General features: G+C 42.0%; 2 protein-coding genes across 2 annotated transcripts; one reads left to right on the top strand and one right to left on the bottom strand.

Moving 5' to 3' along the window:
- Positions 1 to 3822: 3822 nt before the first annotated feature.
- On the top strand, positions 3823 to 8559 carry LOC126821313 (NPC intracellular cholesterol transporter 2). Its single transcript, XM_050549715.1, has 4 exons — positions 3823 to 3835; positions 5176 to 5280; positions 6901 to 7076; positions 7826 to 8559. The coding sequence occupies exons 1-4, from the start codon at positions 3823 to 3825 to the stop codon at positions 8078 to 8080; spliced, it is 549 nt and encodes a 182-aa protein (XP_050405672.1). The 3' UTR covers positions 8081 to 8559.
- Positions 8560 to 10408: 1849 nt separating this feature from the next.
- On the bottom strand, positions 10409 to 18868 carry LOC126822695 (NPC intracellular cholesterol transporter 2). Its single transcript, XM_050551734.2, has 4 exons — positions 18674 to 18868; positions 13085 to 13192; positions 11593 to 11759; positions 10409 to 10533 (listed from the first exon to the last, which is right to left on the bottom strand). Exons 1-4 carry the CDS (start codon positions 18744 to 18746, stop codon positions 10447 to 10449), a joined length of 435 nt encoding a protein of 144 aa, XP_050407691.1. The 5' UTR covers positions 18747 to 18868; the 3' UTR covers positions 10409 to 10446.
- Between the last annotated feature and the right edge of the window lie 1775 nt (positions 18869 to 20643).

Genomic DNA, 20643 nt, shown 5'->3' with positions numbered 1-20643 from the left:
AACCCTTGACCCCTAGTTGATGCAGTCATTGACCCCTAAAATGGGGGAGTCTGTCGTCAAGTAGGGAGCTGGGTATATAAATATGATTTTAAAAGTGGAGCAAAATTCACTCTGTTTAAAAGAAACAAAATATTTCTTTTTGTAAAGAAGTTGGCAAACAAGGTGTAGAATAATACGAAGTTGGTAATCTAGTGCTTGTTGAGACGACCGGTGATAGGAGCTGTTTTCCCCATACAGAAAGAACCCTGGTTATTATCCGAGGTACGGATCACTGGAACTGTTTCCCCACACAGAAAGAACCCTGGTTATTATCCGAGGTACGGATCACTGGAACTGTTTCCCCATACAGAAAGAACCGTGGTTATTATCCGAGGTACGGATCACTGGAACTGTTTCCCCATCCAGAAAGAACCTTATCTAAGGTAGAAGTTATGGGTCCAGTCACCTGTTCTTGTATCCTGCTGTTGTATATCTACCTGAGTGTGTTGACGAAATATATGACGGTGGCCATACCTATAAATTATAAAAGCTGCGGTAAGTAGAACAGAATTCTATAATATACAGTCATGTACACCATTACAATATCTTCCTGGAAACGTCTTCGGCTTACTTGTACGTTTAGCTGAAATGAAATGAAATGGAGTTTAACGTCCGACTTTTCTGCACCGACGAGGATAATGAAGACGGACTTACGCCATGCCATGTGTATGACAGAGGCGCTACAGCCTACTCGTATATCAAATTCTAACAGTCAATGTATACACGGTACATTTTTCGTTGCATCCGAAGGACTTGAGAGCTGTCCTTGTCAGGCCCTCCGTCCTGCACCACTGACAAGGGGAAATCACTCCGGGAAGTCCAGAAGAATTTTTTCGGCCAGCAATGGGGCGGTTGGAACCCGAGAGACCTCCAGGCTAGTGAGCCAGCGTCTTACTCACTGAGCTACCACGGCTTCATGCACGTTTAACCATTCGAGTGAGTCTAGACGACAAGATATTAGCTCATTTAATTCAATCCAATTTTTACCGCAAAGAAAAAAGATTTTCCTACCGGCCTCTACACTATATTTTGTGGCCAAGTGCCCGTACACCCAGGTAGATTTTTATTTAGTCTTACGCAAGGTCTATAAAATACAAATTAATGTCAATACTTCTAAAAGACTTTATGTATCATGAAAATATTTCACTTCTGTTACCTGTAAGTTACCTGTAAGTTACCTGTAAGTAGTAGTAGATGTCGTGCATAGGGCAGAATAAGCTTACTCTTTATAGAACACCTCATACCTCTTCCCATTTTATGATTTCATATAACTTACTCTCCATAGAATAGCATTGCGTACAGAGTTTGTCTTGTACGTTTGAATCAGTGCCGGACTGGGCTCACCTGTCCACCTGTCCGTGACAGGTGGGCCTAAGCTCATTTAAAAAGTGGGCCTAAGCCTATAAAGAAAAAAGAGAAAGAAAAAAAAGAAAAGAGAAAGAAAGGAGGGGGGGAAAGAAGGAAGGAGAGGACAGGACACAGGAGGAAGAACAGATAGGAAGAAAAAGGACTGACAAACAACACAAAAAAAGAAGTGTACTAGAATTCTCAAATTCATCTAATGATAGTGCTCTTAGGTTATTCTGTTATCTAATTGTATCAGGAAATCAAAAATTTGCCTTCTTCTGCTTTGGTCTGAAATGCGGTTGTCAATTTTTCAAAATTTTCCTGGGGGGAGAACACCCCCCCCCCCAACCCCCTCGGACGCTCGCGCGCTCGTGACGCGCCGAATTGTGTCGGCCTTGGTCAATGACCTGACAGTCCGGCACTGGTTTGAATTGTTAAGGTCAACTGAGTGCTTATATTGTTTTTTACCTGAGTGTTAAGGTCAACTGAGTGCTTATATTGTTTTTTACCTGTTTTTCTTTGATTACTGTAACGGTCATGATTGTGTTAGCCTGTCAAACATGACGGATCTAAGTTACGCAATATGTATCAAATAGAACCATATTAATTTTCATGTTCACCGAAGGCGATTTTATGATGACGAATGATATGCTTTTATGTATCCATTTAGGATATACTTGATTTTATTTTCATCAAGACCGATGTAGTAATAATCCTCCTACACGACATTTCAACCGATAAATACTCACAATGCAACACATAGCCATTTGATCCCTCTTAAAGGGTATGCGTTGGTGGGACGATATTCGAATGGTTTGCAAGTGTGCGCTGTATCATAAGGTCTGCCGTTGAGTCAACTGGCGTAGTTTCGAATCCCCTGTTGTACGTGGCAAGGAGTAGGGTCGCCTGTCTAACCTCGTGGGTTTTCTCCGGGTACTCTGGTTTCCTCCCACTACTAAAGACCCCTACGCACAAGCGAATTATTGAAATACAATTGAACCATATGTTAGTCCCGAAATGACCTAGTTTGTGTCGAGTGGACGTTAAACCCCATTTCTCTCTCTCTCTCTCTCCCTGTCAAAGGGTCATATTCACGAAACTTAAGCTAAAGTATAAAGTATTTTAAGAAAGCAACCTTAACTCGTAAAAAATAGATAATGAAAACAGAATATGCTATTCAATTTTAGGCTATCCTTGACCTTCATTACTGCCGCTGGTACGATAAAAAAAACGGGAGGGGGGTCACGGTGGCTAAGTGGGTAAGACGCTGGCTCGCTAGCCTGGAGTTCGGGTGTTCGATCCCTGCATTGGCCGAGAAAGTTCATCCAGATTTTCCGGCGTGGTTCCCCTTGTCAGTGATGCAGAAAGGAGGGCCTGACAAGGACAGCTTTATAATCGTTCGGATGGGACGAAAAACCGAGGTCCCGTGTACATATTGGCGTGCACGTAAAAGATCCATTGACAGTTGGAATTCGATATAAGAGTAGGCCGTAGTGCCGCTGTCCGGGCAAAATTCCCCTTATAGCACACTGTATGGCGTATGCCCGTCTTCATTAGCCCAGTCGGAGCAGAATTGTAGGACGTTAAACCCCATTTCATTTCTACCGCGGTGACATTGTACATAAAACCAGGATAATGAAATAAAAGTCGACGAATGGCCACCCAGTCCGGCGACAGATGTTAAGATAATATTAACGGTACATTATAGTATCTCGCGAACCGTTCATTAGTTGGACCATCGCGGAATAAGTTGATTCATAAAGACGCGTTGGGGAATTGTAGAAAACTAAATTGGAGAGCTGTGACAGAAATATAAGATAGTGTGGCGATAATTGGAGTTTTTATGATCTGGTTGTAACAGCCATCTCGCTAACCTCACATTACTGTCTGGCTACAGGGATTCACTTGATGTCAAAGATTTGATAAATTGAAATTTGATGACCGCAACATATTACATCTGTAGAAGCTAATGAGGAAGGCTAATATGTGGAATCGTTATTAGTCTCGACGCGGGGTTGGATGGCCGAATCCTCGTGTTTCCGGTTTCCTCCCACTGCTAAAGACCCCTACGCGCAAGCGAATTTATTGAAATAAAATTCAACCATGTGTTAGTCCCGAAATGACCTAGTTTATGTCGAGTGAACGTTAAACCTCTCTCTCTCTCTCTCGACACCGCGACCGTTTGTACAGAGTCTTCACGGGTAACATTGGCATTGAAATACGTCTCGGCACCGCGGCCGTTTAGAGATGGTGTTCACCAATCTGTTTCCCAGAGGTAATGCGAAAGCCTTCATCTTACTCTGTGTAAGATGTCTGTCCTTTAAAAGTTCATATGCATTCTACATATGACGTCACATCACACAGCGTCGACCATTGGCTCGATAGCGCATGCCTTGTTTACGTAGGACGTGGTAACGTAAACTGGTCCCAAGCAGAATGATGCCTTCACGTACTATTTTGATGTAGCCATTATCCCATCTATCCAGATATACTTCAAACACCTATATTTTTTTTCTAATTCTTAAAATAAAGTGCTCTAAAATTTAATATGCAGAATATATTGTGAGCTTATTAACTCACACCGATGTCAATGCTTGGGAGTCAGTATTGTATTATCCGAAAGGCTGGCTAGAGCAGGATCCGGGAATTTTTTTAGGGCTAAATGTTAACACTATGGATACGGCACGTCACTGAATATTAATTAAACATACATTATGCAAGAGCTAAATTTGCCTATTGCAGGTTTTTCTTTAGGCCTGAAATGTTATATAAACTATTAATTAGACATTTATTAACATGAAAAGAACATAATCAACTCTCGATGTCATCGTATGTGTCGGATTTTTACTGGATTTGAATTCGATCTGCCGCTCAAAGCTCATTGATGATTAAATCCAAAAATTGGATAATCGAGACTATGGTTTTTATCGTACCGACTTTAGTAATGATGATCGAGACTAGGTCTAAAATTCAATCGCTAATATCTCTGTTCAGAGCGGATCAATTTGACTGAAATTTTTTAGTATATTCTGTTTACATTAAAGTTTTTAACTATTATAGTGCGAACTGCCAGTTCTTTATCTAATCTCCCATTAGTCATTTCGGGACTAACATATGGTTTAATTTTATTTCAATAATTCGCTTGCGCGTAGGGGTCTTTAGCAGTGGGAGTAAACCGGGGAACCCGGAGAAAACCCACGAGGATGGACAACCAACCCTACTCCTTGTCACGTACAACCGGGGATTCGAAACCACGCCAGTTGACTCAATGACAGGCCTTATGACGCAGCGCGCACGTGCAAACCATTCGGCCATCCAACCCCCCTCCCCCGATAGTGTGAGTCTCTACTACTCATTACTTATAAAAGCTTCAACTTTCACTTCCCCGGTTGTACATGACATGGAGTTGTAACTCCTATTCAACCTCGTGGGTTTTCTTCGGGTTCTCCAATTTCCTCTCACTGCTAAAGACCCCTACGCGCAAGCGAATTATTGAAATAAAATTGAACCATGTGTTTGTCCCGAAATTACCTAGTTTATGTCGAGTGGACGTTAAACCCATCTCTCTCTCTCTCTCCCTCTCCCCCCCCCCCCTAAACTATTCTTTAAACCGTTTCCAAGTTTTGTACTCTTTTCTCTCACCTACTTCAGCTATAAAGTTCTATCAACTTCAGTAATGACTAACAGTACAAATAACATGTCCACAAGTTTTTGCACCGACACCATTGAACGATAAATATTTAAGATGGTGTTTACAACTGATATTAATCCGTCATTTTCTTTTATTAGGTCCCGCGGGTTCAATTAAGGCGATGGATTTATCACCATGTACTGTTCAACCATGTACCTTTCAACACGGCATCAATGCCACGGTTAAACTGGACTTTATTACTAGTAAGTATTTTAATCCACCATCTAATTATCTCCCTTGGCGCCTTAAGCGTGGACATTAATGGTCCCATTGCCGTGTCGGTATATTCGTTATAGAATATATAGACAACTTTGCACTAAAAATTCTACACACGAACGACGCAATTTTGATAATTAATTTTTAAAGGCGGCAAGTTTTCCTAACAGGTAATCCGTGCCGCATCGCAATTGTATAGGCGTAGGTACGTATCACTTACCGTCATACAGCCATGGTGAGATGTAGAGTAACGGAATCTGTCGAAGTTGGTTTCGATTCCCTACTTGTGCGTGACAAGGAAGGGGGGGGGGGGTCCGTCGGTGTTTTTCTTCTCCTACGGTTCATCACGCTCTAGCGAATGATTGAAATCAAATTAAGCCATCCGTTAGTCCCGAAACGACCTAGTAGAGATGATCTGTTCAAGCCACTAATGATCTTTAAAACCACTAAGCATCAATTTGAAAGTTGATAATATTAAAGGAATGTTAGAGGGGTTGGATAGCCGAATGGTTACCATGTGGGCGCTGTATCATACGGGCTGTCATTGAGTCAACTGGCTGGGTTTCGATTCAAGGAGTAGGGTCGTCTGTCCAACCTCGTGGGTTTTCTCCGCGTCCTCCGGTTTCCTCCAACTGCTAAAGGCCCCTTCGCGCAAGTGAATTTTGAAATAAAATTTCAAAAAACATAATGTTACTCCCGAAATGACCCCGTTTGTGTCGAGTGGACGTTAAACCCAATTTCTCTCTCTCTCTTACAAAACAATCTCCAGGTTCAAACCTTTGTATCGTTTGATAATCCAAGGGAAGTAAATCCATTATACAACATCGTGTGGCCTCGTCAGGAAAATGCAAACGATTTGTTGTGATATGACAAGAGTCTAGGCCCTGGGTTCCCGACCCCTGGGTTGCAGCCCCAGCTAGAGGATTAGTCTGAAACTTTTGTTAAAGGGGCTAAATCGCTAATATTTGGGGCCTACAAATTGACACAAATGGGTCGCAACGTATATTAATGTAATATGAATGTAAATAAATTGATTTACATTCAATCGTTTCCGTTTTTACTCGAATTTCAAAGCAGTTATGTTCGGCGAAATACGAAAGAAGACTCAATCGAATGGCAATTTCTAGCGTCTAGTTATTCTAATCTACACAGATAGTATTTATTGCGCATGCTCTCCAGATAAGAATATGGGGTCATGACTTGTGGAATGTGTCTAACCTCGTTCTTCCGAGTCGCTTGTATCAAATTGCGCTAAAATGCATTATGGTACACGATTCATGTACCAATCGTAAAAATTTTATTTTGTCTTAAATATTGGATATCAGAAGCCCATCTTTTCCCGGTATGATCACAACACCAATAAAGACCCCTACACGCCAGCGAATTTTTGAAATAAAATTGAACCATATGTTACTCCCGTATGTTAGTCCCGTAATGACATAGTTTGTGTCGAATGCACGTTAATATCTCTCTCTCTCTCGCGCTACATAGGCCTACATTCAATGGTCTAAAACATTCATAGAGTCATGCTGGTGATGGGGTGGAGCGCGGCGACGACGCGTGATGGGCGAACATACACACAAACATCTCTGTTTTTATTTATATAGATTCTACCAGTACGAGTCTGAAGACCCAAGTATATGGTATCGTAGCCGGTGTACCTATAGCTTTTCCTCTACCTAACCCTGATGCCTGTACCGGATGTGACGTAACATGTCCTATTAAACCAGGAACAGTTTATGATTATGCAAACATACTTGCTGTCCGTAAAGAATACCCATCAGTAAGTATAAATATTTGGACGGATCAATTGTAGGGGTGGGGGAGGGTGACCTAGTGGTCTAGAGTGTCGCGCCAAGACCTGGAGCTGGCCGGTCACCTCTGGCTTGCGATTGTGGTTTCGTTCCCTGGTGTGAGCTTTGGGATAGGAGCATCTTCTCAACCTCGTGGGTTTACTCCGGGTACTCTGGTTTCCTCCCACAGGAAAGATAATAAAATTTTAAATACAGACAACTTGTCTGCGATATCACCTTCGGTGGAAGCGGACGTTAAACACTAAGAACAACAACAGTGGTAGGGGTGGATGTCAATCGTGGGTTGAAGGTCAGACGTAGGGGCCAGTGGCAAACGTATAATCGACGGGCAGACGTGGAAGCAATGTTAAACGGCCAACCATTGATCCCTCCTGGAATTATTCCCTAGCTACGTCGTATTTTTGTTTGAAATTAAACCAATCCTAGAGCAGAGTGTAAAATTTTATTTGAAATCGGAGAATATTACAGACAAAGGGCGGTGGTGTAAATCCTTCGTTTCTTACCTATAAGTATTTGTTTCCTAAGCAACTGGTGATGACTTACTTGGCCCGGAATTTGATTATCTCCTTTAAAATAATATAAACGTAAAGTCCTTGAGCATAATACACAGCCCTAGCTTAATGTTAGTTTTGATAGGAATTGTTCATGTTACAACCACCTGCGGATAACATGGCTTTAAATAATTATTTTACTATTATTTTTTTTAATCATTTTCTAGCTAAGTCTGGTCGTCAAGTGGCAGCTGGTCGGTGATAATAATGTCGTCATAGCATGTGTTCTCTTTCCTATCACCATCGATGGTACAGATACCGAACCATTACCAACCATTAACAAACCATTACCAACCATTAACAAACCATTACCAGCCATTAACAACAATTCAAAATTATACAAACCGCCTTTTATTTCCAACAAATCAAACAATCCAAGCATCAAATCTTCTACAAAATCTAACAACCATTCCTTTGTTTAAATTTGTATATTTCACGCTTCTTAATCTAATCATTATCATCTAATTTACATTCAGTTTGTCTTACATATCTTACAGACCCTTGGACCGAACCTTGTGGGACACCCCCCCTTACTCTCTATATTACCATTAGAACAGCAGCGTATATCGATTCAGATACTTTCCCATATAACTGTCTTAACAAACCAAAGCAATGTTATGTTGTTGGTATTTGTATTTTGTGCCCTATACTGTCCGAAAATCTGTATTTGCAACTTCACATGACACAAAACAACCATTGTTGCTCATTTGACGACCTATGATACCCAACATGACTACGAGTATATATAGATATATGACTGCTTGTCGTTTTGAGAATTCAACACGCACACAACAAAATTCTTCTATTTAATTATTTTTATTTGCAATTTTGATTTCACATGATCGACAAATTTCTGAAGTTCTTGTTCAATGATTTTAAACAAAATGGAAGCTACATCTTAAACTGAAGTGGTAAATTAAAAACTGTTGTTTTACTGTTTTGATAATTTTGTGATTTTTTATTTGTAATAAAAAGTTTTATTGATGGATTATTATAATAAAATGTAGCAGTAATCTTTAGAGGCATTTAGTAACTGGATAGAGCAATAAACTACAACACATACTTATGGAAAAACAGCTATTTATTTAGCTGTAGCAGGTTTTTTTTTTTATTTCAATCTGGTTTTTTTTTATATTTCTCAGTATTGTTGTTAAATACGATAGAAAAAAGTATATACAGTAAAATCCCATTGAACGACCAGTTGATTACCGGTAACTCTGGTACATGATCATATATGAAGACTGTATCCAATCAGGTATAATGAGAGAGGGGGAGGGACAATATGGCTCAGAGGGAGTGGGAGGAAGGGGGGCGGGGGGTAAACGTCTACTAGGGAGTAACATATCTTTTTATATCGTTTTATTTTAACAGTGGGAGGAAACCAGGGGCCACCATTCACAAGAAAAATTTATATAGGTCCCACCACTGGTCTCAATATCGGGATTTAACTGTAGACTGTTTACATAATCTATTATCAAAAATGTCTGGATTATAATTGGGAAGTAAGGTCTCCCTTGTCTGTCTCTGATCTGTGTGGGATTTCACTATACCTAACTAATTATAAAGATCTCGACTACCTTACTCCAACTACCAGTAGTTAAATTACAGATGTGACGTCACCCTTGGATGTTGGCGTACCATTATTTCAAATAATCGTACGGGCAACTTGCCAATCGTACTAGTGAAATATCGGACGTATTTCACTGTAAAAGCACGTGCGGGGTGTCTGTATTTTAAGTCGTTTAATGACCTCGAGCTTCAAACATTGCGTAATATTTTGTTAAAACACTTGGGCCTACGGCCCTCTTGTTGTTACTATATATTACTTTATGTCTCGTTCTCGCCCATTAAACAATACGTACTGTAATCCATGAAAGGTATTTAGTAACCGGAGAGCCACGGTGGCAAGGTGGTTAAGACGCTGGCTCGCTAGCCTGGAGGTCGGGTGTTCGATCCCTGGTTTGGCCGAGAAAGTTCATCTTGATTTCCGACGTGGTTTCCCATTTTCAGTGGTGCAGAACGGAGGGCCTGACAAGGACAGCTGTCTAGTCCTTCGGATGAGACGAAAAACCGAGTTCTCTTGTATACATTTGAATGCACGTAAAAGATCCCTTGGCAGTTGGAATTCGATATAAGAGTAGGCGAAAGTGCCGCTGACCGGGCAAAATTTCCCTCATAGCACACTGTATGGCGTATGCCCGTCTTCATTAGCCCAGGTTAGGAGCAGAACAGTAGGACGTTAAACCCCATTTCATTTCATTTCATTTCATTTCATTAGTCCAGTATAGGAGTAGGACGTTAAACACAATTTCATTTCATTTCATTTGTATTTAATAACCGGAGAGGACAATAACCTAAAACACATAATATGTATGGGCGATGGCTTAGCTGAGCACAGCGATTTTGTGATACCAGGGGTCAACTCCTTGTATGCATGCTCCCAAGACTCACCCGGGGTCAAACCCTTGAACGCATGCTCGAGTGTAGGGGCCAGCTTGGCCGGGTGTAGAAAATGCGGTGGTGTAATTTACTAGGCCCGTCTTCATTAGCGCAGTCGAAGCAGAACAGTAGGACATTCGACCCCATTGTATTTGATTTCCGCTGGTAGACAGGAGAACACAGGAGTATTAATTTGAAAAAAAAACCCAACAAAAATCTATCTACACCTGAAGGTTATTGTCGGCCAGAAAGTATAAGTCCGTTCTAACAAAACCACTAGGACGGACTCCAAGACAATAGGAAGATAAATATATATTGAAACGGTTTATTTTTTGTAGGGTTGTCGTTCTTAACTCGTGATTTGAACAGGTATCACAAAACAAACCAAATCGTTGCCAGCTTGATCTTTAACCTCCCACTGTACAACTAATTGAATCTGAAATCGAATAAAATGAAATGAGAGGGAGAGATGGGGTTTAACGTCCACTCAACACAAACTAGGTCATTTCGGGACTAACATATGGTTTAATTGTATTTCAACAATTCGCCTGTGCGTAGGGGTCATTAGCAGTGGGAGGAAACCGGAGGACCCGGAGAAAACCCACAAGGTTGGACAGGCGACCCTACTCCTTGACACGTACAACCGGGGAATCGAAACCACGCCAGCTGACTCAATGACGCGATACTTCCGGAATGGAAAGAAAAATCGTGGTGCGCTGAATATCGATAGGGTCCGTTCTCTCATGGCCCCAATGCATCCTGCCAAATTGTAAAACAATTCATTCAAAATTATAGTCCATATTATAGCCTTAAGGATTTTGGGAAAGGATGCTTATCTCTCATAAGCGTACGGGCTCGATGACAGTCAGGGGGCAGAGCCCGAAATGCCCGAAAAAAATTCCGGTTAAGAGACTGCGGCGCCGGTCTTCCTCGAGAGGCGAAGAAGCGGAGCTTACCTTGTAAGCCCCGGCCCCGCCCCCAACCTCCCCAAGAAAATTTTGGAATATTTGACGGCTGCAAACACGTTTTCCTGGTCTAATATAGCCTAATTAAGGTGGCTGCCCCCCTGCCCCCTGACTCGTATGCCTATGATAACTTTGGTATTGTAGGTCGCGTAACGATAGGGCTTGTCCTCTCGTGACCACAATGGCTTTACACCAAATTTGAAAAAATGCGTTCACAGGTCAATTGTTGACCAGCAGGCCGACCAGCGTGACGACCTAATGAGTATAAACTACAATTCTAACTATGAGTTAATTGCCAGGAAATAATTTACAGATCGACTGCCCAACCTTGTGGGTCTTCTCTGGTGCCCAGGCCCCCCCCCCCTCACCCACTGCTAATAAAAACCCTACGCGCAAGCGAATTTTAGGTCAGTTCGATAATGACCCAGTTTGTGTAAAGCGGATGTTTATCCCCATGTCTCGCTATAAATAAATTTCTTGTCTATTACTTATTTTAAAGAGTCTTCGCTAGACAAAGTTAGTATACACACCTCGGGATAGACGGGTTGAACGAAGACAACGTTAGTATAAGATACTGAAGCGCCACTAGCAATGGGACAGGCCATATTTTTGCAAGCATCAGATGGGACGGGAAATGGAACTCGTACACCAGCAATAATACCATGTACTACCGTAGTTGCACCAGTCACAGCTTCATCTGGAAGTATACAAGCTTAGTTCAATTCTATTACACTACACCCAGCTAAAATAATAATAATAATACAGCCAGCTATAATAATAATAATAATAATAATAATAATACAGTACACCAGCTATAATAATAATAATAATAACAACAATAACAATAATAACAACAACAATAATAATAATAATAATAACAGATTTATACAGCGCGTAATTACACTAAAGTTTCTAATAAGCTTCCGATTAACTAACGCTATGCAAGAACTAACTATTGAATGGGTGCGTTTTCAACTCACAAAGCATTCTTAGACTTAAAGGAGCTCAATCGCTAATATTTGGAACCTAGAAATTGACACAAATGGGTCGCATCGCATATAATAATGTAATATGAATGTATATAAACTGATTTACATTCAACCGTTTCTGTTTTGCTCTAATTTCAAATCAGTTATGTTCGGTGAAATACGCCAGAAGTGTCAGTGGCAATCTCTAGGGTCTGGTTATTCCAGTCTACACCGATAGTATTTATTGTGCATGCTCTCCAGATAAGAATATGGCCTAACCGTTTGTCATACTTGTGGAATAGGTCTAGCCCCGTTCTTCGAGTCCCTATTACAAATGGCGCTGAAACGCATTATGGTACGTGATTCGTGTACCAATGGTAAAATGTTTATTTTGTCTTTAATATTGGATATCAGAAGCCCGTCTTTTCACAATAAGATCACAAGATCAATGTTGATTTAAATTGACAAATAATTCGTGCTTTCAATGTTGAAGACTTTAGATGGTATTGGGAAAGAGACTTAGCTACTTTAAGTTAAGAATATATTCAAATTGTTTGTCTTATTTTAACTAAAACATAGCCCTTTATAAAACTTTTCCTTATTTTAATGTATCAAATACATCAATCAGAAACTATGTGCAAAGTTTTTTGTTTGTGGACCAAAGATATTTGTCATAAATAGTGATTGAAAGTTGAGTAAATTCTTAAGTCTGATAATTCTTCGTGAACTTAGGCCCAGGTATCATTCAATCTTGAGTATTCAGCCCTAATTTCTTTCATATTCATTCGATACGCTAAAGTGAATGATACCTGGGTTACAATGTATGTTGAATAAAGAGGTGCCGCAAGGATATGCTGACATGAAGACGTACCACGTGGATCTGTGTTCAAGTCATATGTGTATGTCTGCTGACAAGAAAGGGTACCCCAGGGATCTGTATTCGGGCCGTATCTTTATGACTGCAGACAAAAAGGGGTGCCGCAAGGAGCTCTATTTGGGCTATAACTGTATGTACCATCAATAAATAACCATCTAAGAACAAAACATCACTTACTAGCTTTAAAGTTAATAGTTACGGAGATGTTGGTACCTCGTCGAAACTGACATGGCTCCGTTGCACATGATGAAACATCGATCGAATTAATCGATCCTTTTACAGAACCTAAAAATAGAACATAGATAATGAACCAGGTCCTTCCTCTGTGTGTGTGTGAAAACAAGTCAAATTGTAAAAAAGGGTCCCGATCCTTCTAACAAGGCAAATGTCAATGTGAAGCTTAGAGAGGATCCATAAATTCGAGGGTATCTATATAGAATTGAGAGAGAGATGGGGTTTAACGTCATTTCGGGACTAACATATGGTTTAATTTTATTTCAATAATTCGCTTGCGCATAGGGGTCTTTAGGAGTGGGAGGGACCCGGAGAAAACCCACGAGGTTGAACAGGCGACCCTACTCCTTGTCAGTACAACCGGGGAATCGAAACCCCGCCAGTTGACTCAATGACAGACTTTATGGTACAGCGCGCACGTGCTAACCACCCCCCCCCACCCCCGAATGAGAAAGAGACATATATATAAAGATAGTTTGGTCAACTGCGGCATTGGTTGCCATTAAGTTATCCAATCTGTAAGTGTTAGTTAATTTGTTTATCGGGGGGGGGGGGGGCGGCATGGTTTTTCCCCTTGTCAGTGATGCAGGGCGGAGGGCCTGACAAGGACAGGTATCGACAAGTCGTTCGGATGGGACGAAAAAACGAGATCTCGTGTACACATTGGCGGGCACGTAAAAGATCCCTTGACAGTTGGAATTCGATATAAGAGTAGGCCGTAGCGCCGCTGTCCGGGCAAAATTTCCCTCATAGCACACTGTATGGCCTGTCTTCATTATACCAGTTCGGAGCAGAACAGTAGGACGTTAAACCCCATTTCATTTCATTTATCAGGGGGTGGAGGTGGGGGTAATGTTCGCTTCTTCCACTGATGTCACAGGCACAACTTTATTTTAGTTAATTATGTGTGGGATAAACCTGAGTAAACCTCCGATCTCCAAGCCACATACGCTCATCGAAACCAACTGGATCGACTACCTAGAACCAGCTAGAGCTCGAAGTGCGACATTCTAGATCACTACGCTCATCGAAACCAACTGGATCGACTACCTAGAACCAGCTAGAGCTCGAAGAAGTGCGACATTCTAGATCACTACGCCATCCCAATCCCCTTAGTTTAAGTGTTAGTTTGTCCGTTTGTCAGTCTACAACATACAGAATTGACAGAATTGTAATCAAATGATACGGAATTCAGTCCTGTCACAGTTCTGTCAGTCCAGACAGTTGAGGTGACGTGAGTAGAATTTTGAAGTATTTTAAGTGACAAATATGTTTCAGCCGTCATGAGATATTTTTTATACAGTCGGCACATGCGTTGTACTCCAGAATTCCCCGTTTCACACAATTGACTATATTTTTTGAATTGAGACAGTTCAATTCCGGAACGTTCCATCGATTATCCCCATATAGTTTGTCAGGGTCGATAACTGTGTATTTGAAAAGCACTGCACTTAAGCAAACAAAAACCAATTTGATACAATGAAATGAAATGAAATGGGGTTTAACGACCTACTGTTCTGCTCCTAAACTGGGCTAATGAAGACGGGCATACGCCATACAGTGTGCTATGAGGGAAATTTTGCCCGGGCAGCCCGCTACGGCCTACTCTTATATCGAATTCCAACTGCCAAGGGATCTATTTCGTGCACGCCAATATGTACACGGGACCTCGGTTTTTCGTCCCATCCGAGCGACTAGACAGCTGTCTTTGTCAGGCCCTCCGTCCTGCATCACTGACAAGGTGAAACCACGCCGGAAAATCTGGATGAACTTTCTCGGCCAATGGAGGGATCGAACACCCGACCTCCAGGCTAGCGAGCCAGTGTCTTACCCACTTAGCCACGTGACCCCCCTCCCCCAATTTGTTACCCAATGGGTCACGCCATCATGTTGATTCTCCAAAACGTACTCTACCGAGTATATACAGTTCTTGTTTCGTGACCGTTAAGTAGTCTTGGCACTATTTTTATTTTTATAGATAACATTGACGCTAGAACCAGGGTAAGGTCGCCTTATCGGTTAAAACTGGAGTAAATGTTGAACTTTCATAATGTATAACAATTCTGGTCCCTTATTCACGAAAACTTAAACTAAGTTACAACCGAAATTTTAAGAAATACTGCAACTTCATGGGATATATGCAAATTGATTTTACTGGTCAGCCAATCGAATTGCAGTATTTCTTAAAATTTCGATTTTATCTTAGTTTAAGTTTTCGTGAATAAGGGCCCTGGTCCCCAGTTGCTATTTTACAAGACCGGATCGGAATTGATGGGGGCGACAAGAAAAGTACGACAAGGCACACGAGTGTACATGTTAATGCGCACGAAGGACAACTGGAATTCGAAGAACGCTATCTGGGCAAAATCCACCCAAAACAATCCTAAGGTCAGATCTGTTATCGATACAAGTGAACGGGTCGATTGCGCGTCTTTACACAACAAGTTAAGTCATCTCGTGTCTCACCTCGTGTGATGATCGTTTTTACGATGTACTGTACATTAATTGTTCAAAGCGCGATAATAGCATTATAGAATCCCTTGCAAGTGAAAGAGAGAGAGAGAAATGGGGTTTAACGTCCACTCGACACAAACTAGGTCATTTCGGGACTAACATATGGTTTAATTCTATTTCAATAATTCGCTTGCGCGTAGGGGTCTTTAGCAGTGGGAGGAAACCGGAGGACCCGGGGAAAACCCACGAGGTTGAGCAGGCGACCCTACTTCTCCTTGCAAGTGAAAGTGGGGTCTCTAATTATCTGTCCTAAAATGGTTCAATTTCGTTCAGTAATTACAAAAATATGACGAATTAAAAACTCCATGGATGATCTGTTCTACCCTCCCCCTTCCCCCATGTAACGAAGACAGTCGCCATCTTCATTTTCAGTGATCCAAATTAACTTAGTGACTTTATAGGCCAAGTCTTCCTTTAGAAATATGAAGCCACTCTGGCTGAATGGGTAAGACGCCGACTAGCTTGTCTGGAGTTCACGTGTTCGATCCCGGCATTGGCGAGGAATGATCCTCGGGACTTTTCGACGTGGTTCCCCCTTGTCAGCGGTGCAGGACGGTGGGTCTGACAAGGACAGGTGTCTAGTCATAAGTATCTTGTAATTATGGCAAAATATTCAGATTACCACGTGATTATCTTTTGATTACAACACAATATTCAGATAACAAACAATATTGCCACTTTAACGGCCAAGATAAGAATTTAATTTTTTTAGGACTTTTGTCAAGAGTGCAAACATGAGTACAGTTGATTGAGAATCTAGGATTAGTGTAAATAAGAAATGCAGATAACAAAACTTCCAGGTGTGCGGACTTCTCGGTGATTGGCGTAGGTGTAATACCGGCATACGGGTGTAAAATTGTCGAATAGATCTGACTGGCAGAGGTATAAGATAGGCGTTCAAAAATGTAAAACACTTTGTTGCCCGAATTTATGAACCACAATTGCGTGATAATCTGTTGCAATTGTTCGCAAAACACCAGGAAGCCGGGGTAGTGTCCTTACTGCGCTGCTACGGCGACGGAAAATGGTTCCAGAGCGCGTCAAGATCGCCACAAGCGTTGTAAAAGCGTAGTGGAAACGTCAAATATCGTGCTGTGGTCTCCATGGTCGCCAATGATGGCCGAGTCACGGCGTTTGTTTTGAGCATGTTCAAAACAAACGCCAAGGTTCTGAGATCTGACCTGGAAATCTGTAAGAACGCGACTTTTTTTCAAGTTTTTACTACTTGGGGACATTTTCGTGTGTTGTGTTTACGTTTGCCGGCGATCTTGTGCATTTTCTGGTCGCTGTACGGTCGCAGCAGCGCAGAAGGACGCCATCCCGGTCTGAAGGGGGCATAAAAAATTTGTAGTCCCCCCCCCCTTGTCAATGGTGCAAGACCAGTGCCGGATTTAGATGACGGGGTGTCCAAGGATATTCCATGTGGCCCTTCCCAATCGTCACCCTTACGGTTAGAGTAAGTGTATTTTAAACACCATTGAGCAACGCCGGGGATGTTGACGGAAGTTTAAGACTTTGGCGTCCCAGACTTCTTTCTGTCTGTCAGGCAAATGTGACTCTATTAATACAATACTGCATTACAGTGTAGTTTTACGTGAAACATGAAATTTGATCTTATCTTATTAGTGACAGATAACGATATTTATAAATCTAGAGTATGGCGACAGAGTGTGGGTGTAGGCTAATAAACTGTTAAACTAATTCAAACGATCTTTGACTTCAGATTTAAATTTTAAATAAGACCAAAGGTACGTCGAGCTTTATTGTAAACAATAGACACGAATATAAACCTCTTTCATTTAGGGTCAACATAAAGTATTGAGTTGTGTATTCGATTAATGACAGGGGATAGAAATGGGGTTTAACTTCCACTCGGCACAAACTATGTTATTTCGGGACTAACATATGGTTCAATTTTATGTCAATAATTCACTTGCGCGTTGGGTTATGTAGCAATGGGGGGGGGGGGGCATGGGCCGGCGCAGGCCGTATGATTTAAAGCGCACATTTTTGACCATGTGCACCCCCACAATTATTGACAATATGGGAAAAGCTCTACGTTTTGTACATTCAGAGCTGAGCTACGGTTTATATGACATCCTCAACGCAATGGAAACAGCAGTGGATATTGATGATGAATCATTTCCGTTTCCGGTGAAGAGATATCGTGAGATTGACCAACTGTCTTACTTCAGTACAATGCCGGCACTTTTAATTAAATGAAGTAGGACAATTCACTAGTAGACTTAACCTTATATCAGACCCTTTATCATGGTCGGGGACTCCTCCCAAGACTCTCGGCGATAATTTTCCGTGTTAGAATCCCAGGGTGGGAGATATCATGGTTGGGGTACAGCTAACATTGGTGTCCTCTCAATCGTTGTTGGGGACTCCAGTACACTAATGGGACCGAGAAGAACCGTTCGGTGTTTTATTAAGCCCGACAATCACGTATGAGGGTTGGCTGCTGTAGTAAACATCATATGTTTGTCTCAAAATGGCGAAAGTATACTGTTGATGAAACATTAGACCCCATACCATACACATTCGATATATGATTACATCTACATAAAAAGAAATGAAATGGGGTTTAACGTCCTATTGTTCTTCTCCTATGCTGGGCTAATGAAGACGGGCATACGCCATACAGTGTGCTATGAGGGAAATTTTGCCCGGGCAGCAACACTATCGCCTACTCTTATATCGAATTCCAACTGCCAAGGGATCTTTTACGTGCATTCCAATGTATACACGGGGCCTCGGTTTTTCGTCTCATCCGAAGGACTAGACAGCTGCCCTTGTCAAGCCCTCCGTCCTGCATCACTGACAAGGGGAAACCACGCCAGAAAATCTGGATGAACTTTCTCGGCCAATGCAGGGATCAAACACCCGACCTCAAGGCTATATAAAAAGACAGGACTGTGCATAAATATATAGAACCGGAACAGTCTACCATTTCGTGAGAATAAGTTTCAGTTGATCCGTTTATCAAAAAGAGAAATTATAAAACGTCCTTACCACAATCTTTGTAGACTACCGGGGTAGCAGAGATCGCAAGAACCAAAACGGTGAAGATGGCGTAGGACAGCATGTTGATGGATCGACCGGTTGACGTTAAAAGAGAGATATTCAGATAGAATGGACGACACGACAGGTGTTAAAACTTCACCAGAAATAAGATGTAGAGATAAGGTAAGATAGAGGGTTTAAATATTCTCTCGTGTGATTATATACAACTATACAACTTAAAGGTACGCTATCGCTCAATTCAAAATCTTTAAATTTGTCTTGTTGTGGGTTCATTTTATGTTGTAGGTTCATTTTACTAATGACTAGCTTCATTTTGATATTGGTTAACATGAGAGAGAGAGAGATAGAGGGGGGGAGGGAGGGAGAGAGAGAGAGAGGGGGAGGGAGGGAGAGAGAGATAGAGGGGGAGGGAGGGAGAGAGAGAGAGAGAGAGAGAGAGGGGAGGGAGGGAGAGAGAGAGAGAGAGAGAGGGGAGGGAGGGAGAGAGAGAGAGAGGGGGAGGGAGGGAGAGAGAGAGGGGGTGAACGTCCACTCACCTGACATAAACTAGGTCATTTCGGGACTAACACATGGTTCAATTTTATTTCAATAATTCGCTTGCGCGTAGGAGACTTTAGCAGTGAGAGGAAACCGGAGGGCCAGGAAAAAAACCCACGAGGTTGGACAGGCGACCCTACTGCTTGTCACATACAACCGGGGATTCGAAATCACGCCAGTTGGCTCAATGACCTTATGATACAGCGCGCACGTGCTAACCACCCCCCCCCCCCCCCCCCCCCCGTTTAAAATGAAATGGAATCTAATGTCCCACTCTTCTTCACCAACTGAGATAATTACGATGGACATAAGTCACGCGTTTCCGACCACTATTCGTCGATTTCCAAATGCCAACGTTTACACTGGATCTCGATTTTCATCCCATCCAAACGTCTAGTCACCCGCGTAGCCAGTCTAGGGCAAAGGGTGGGGGATTATTAATACATGTCCAGCACTATGTTGAAAATGTCAGGTACTATTTCGTTAGTGCCTGACATTTTGTCACTCAGGTATATTTAAAGCCGTTATTTCAAGGCCTGTATAAATCTCATGAACAAAATACTTCGGTACTTGTTAATCTAACACACATTACACTGTATAAAACACTAAGGAAAAGAATTGGGTTGGGTGGAATGGTGTTTCCAGGCGGTGATATAGGGAGGCAAACAGAACAGCCAGAAAGTTTCCCGCGATGTAACTCAATTTTTTGAAAAATATCAATATGCACATTTTTTATCATTATGTTGTATAGTATTGGGTAGTATGTGATGATATTGGGGTGGAATTGGGTATTATTGGGTGATATTGGGTAATGGTAGTATTGGGTAGTATGTGATGATATTGGGGTGGTATTTGGTGTTATTGGGTGGGTGTTATTGGGTGTTATTGGGTAAATCGTCTCACCCGTGTTTTCTCCTACTCGTCAACTGTCAATGTGTACACGTGTCACACCGCCCAGGTACGAACCCGGGGACATAAGGAAAGGGTCCGGATAGCCTTATCGCACACCATTCTGGAGTCGTGTTCTGAACTGCTAGGTTCTCGCAGTACACAGCGCAACGCTTCACACATATAATGGGATAACTCTCTTTCAACTAGGGGATCACGGTGGCTACGTGGATAAGACGCTGGCTCGCTAGTCTGAAGGTCGGGTTTTCGATAACTGCATTGGCCGATAAAGTTCATCCCTATTTTCCGGCGTGGTTCCTCTCGTCAGTGATGCAGGACGGGGGGCCTGACAAGGACAGCTGTCTAGTCGTTCGGATGGGACGAAGAACAGCGGTTCCGTATACACATTGGCGTGCTCGTAAAAGATCCCTTGACAGGTGGAATTCGATATAAGCGTATGCCATAGTGCCGCTGTCCGGGCAAAATTTCCCTCATAGCACACTATATGGCTTGTGCCCAGTTCGGAGCAGAAC

The sequence above is a fragment of the Patella vulgata genome, chromosome 5 (genome assembly GCF_932274485.2).
Source record: "Patella vulgata chromosome 5, xgPatVulg1.2, whole genome shotgun sequence".
In the NCBI taxonomy this organism is placed as follows: Eukaryota; Metazoa; Mollusca; class Gastropoda; family Patellidae; genus Patella; species Patella vulgata.
This window is presented reverse-complemented; position numbering and strand designations above follow the sequence as displayed.

Bases quoted from the DNA above. Each gene is read 5' to 3' on its own strand.
- LOC126822695 (XM_050551734.2), bottom strand. From the start codon at position 18,746: ATGCTGTCCTACGCCATCTTCACCGTTTTGGTTCTTGCGATCTCTGCT. The intron at 13,193-18,673 runs GTAAGGACGTTT...TTCTATTTTTAG, and splicing joins GGTAGTCTACAAAGATTGTG to GTTCTGTAAAAGGATCGATT. The intron at 11,760-13,084 runs GTAAGTGATGTT...GTATACTTCCAG, and splicing joins AACTATTAACTTTAAAGCTA to ATGAAGCTGTGACTGGTGCA.
- LOC126821313 (XM_050549715.1), top strand. The intron at 5,281-6,900 runs GTAAGTATTTTA...TTATTTATATAG, and splicing joins TAAACTGGACTTTATTACTA to ATTCTACCAGTACGAGTCTG. The intron at 7,077-7,825 runs GTAAGTATAAAT...ATCATTTTCTAG, and splicing joins TCCGTAAAGAATACCCATCA to CTAAGTCTGGTCGTCAAGTG.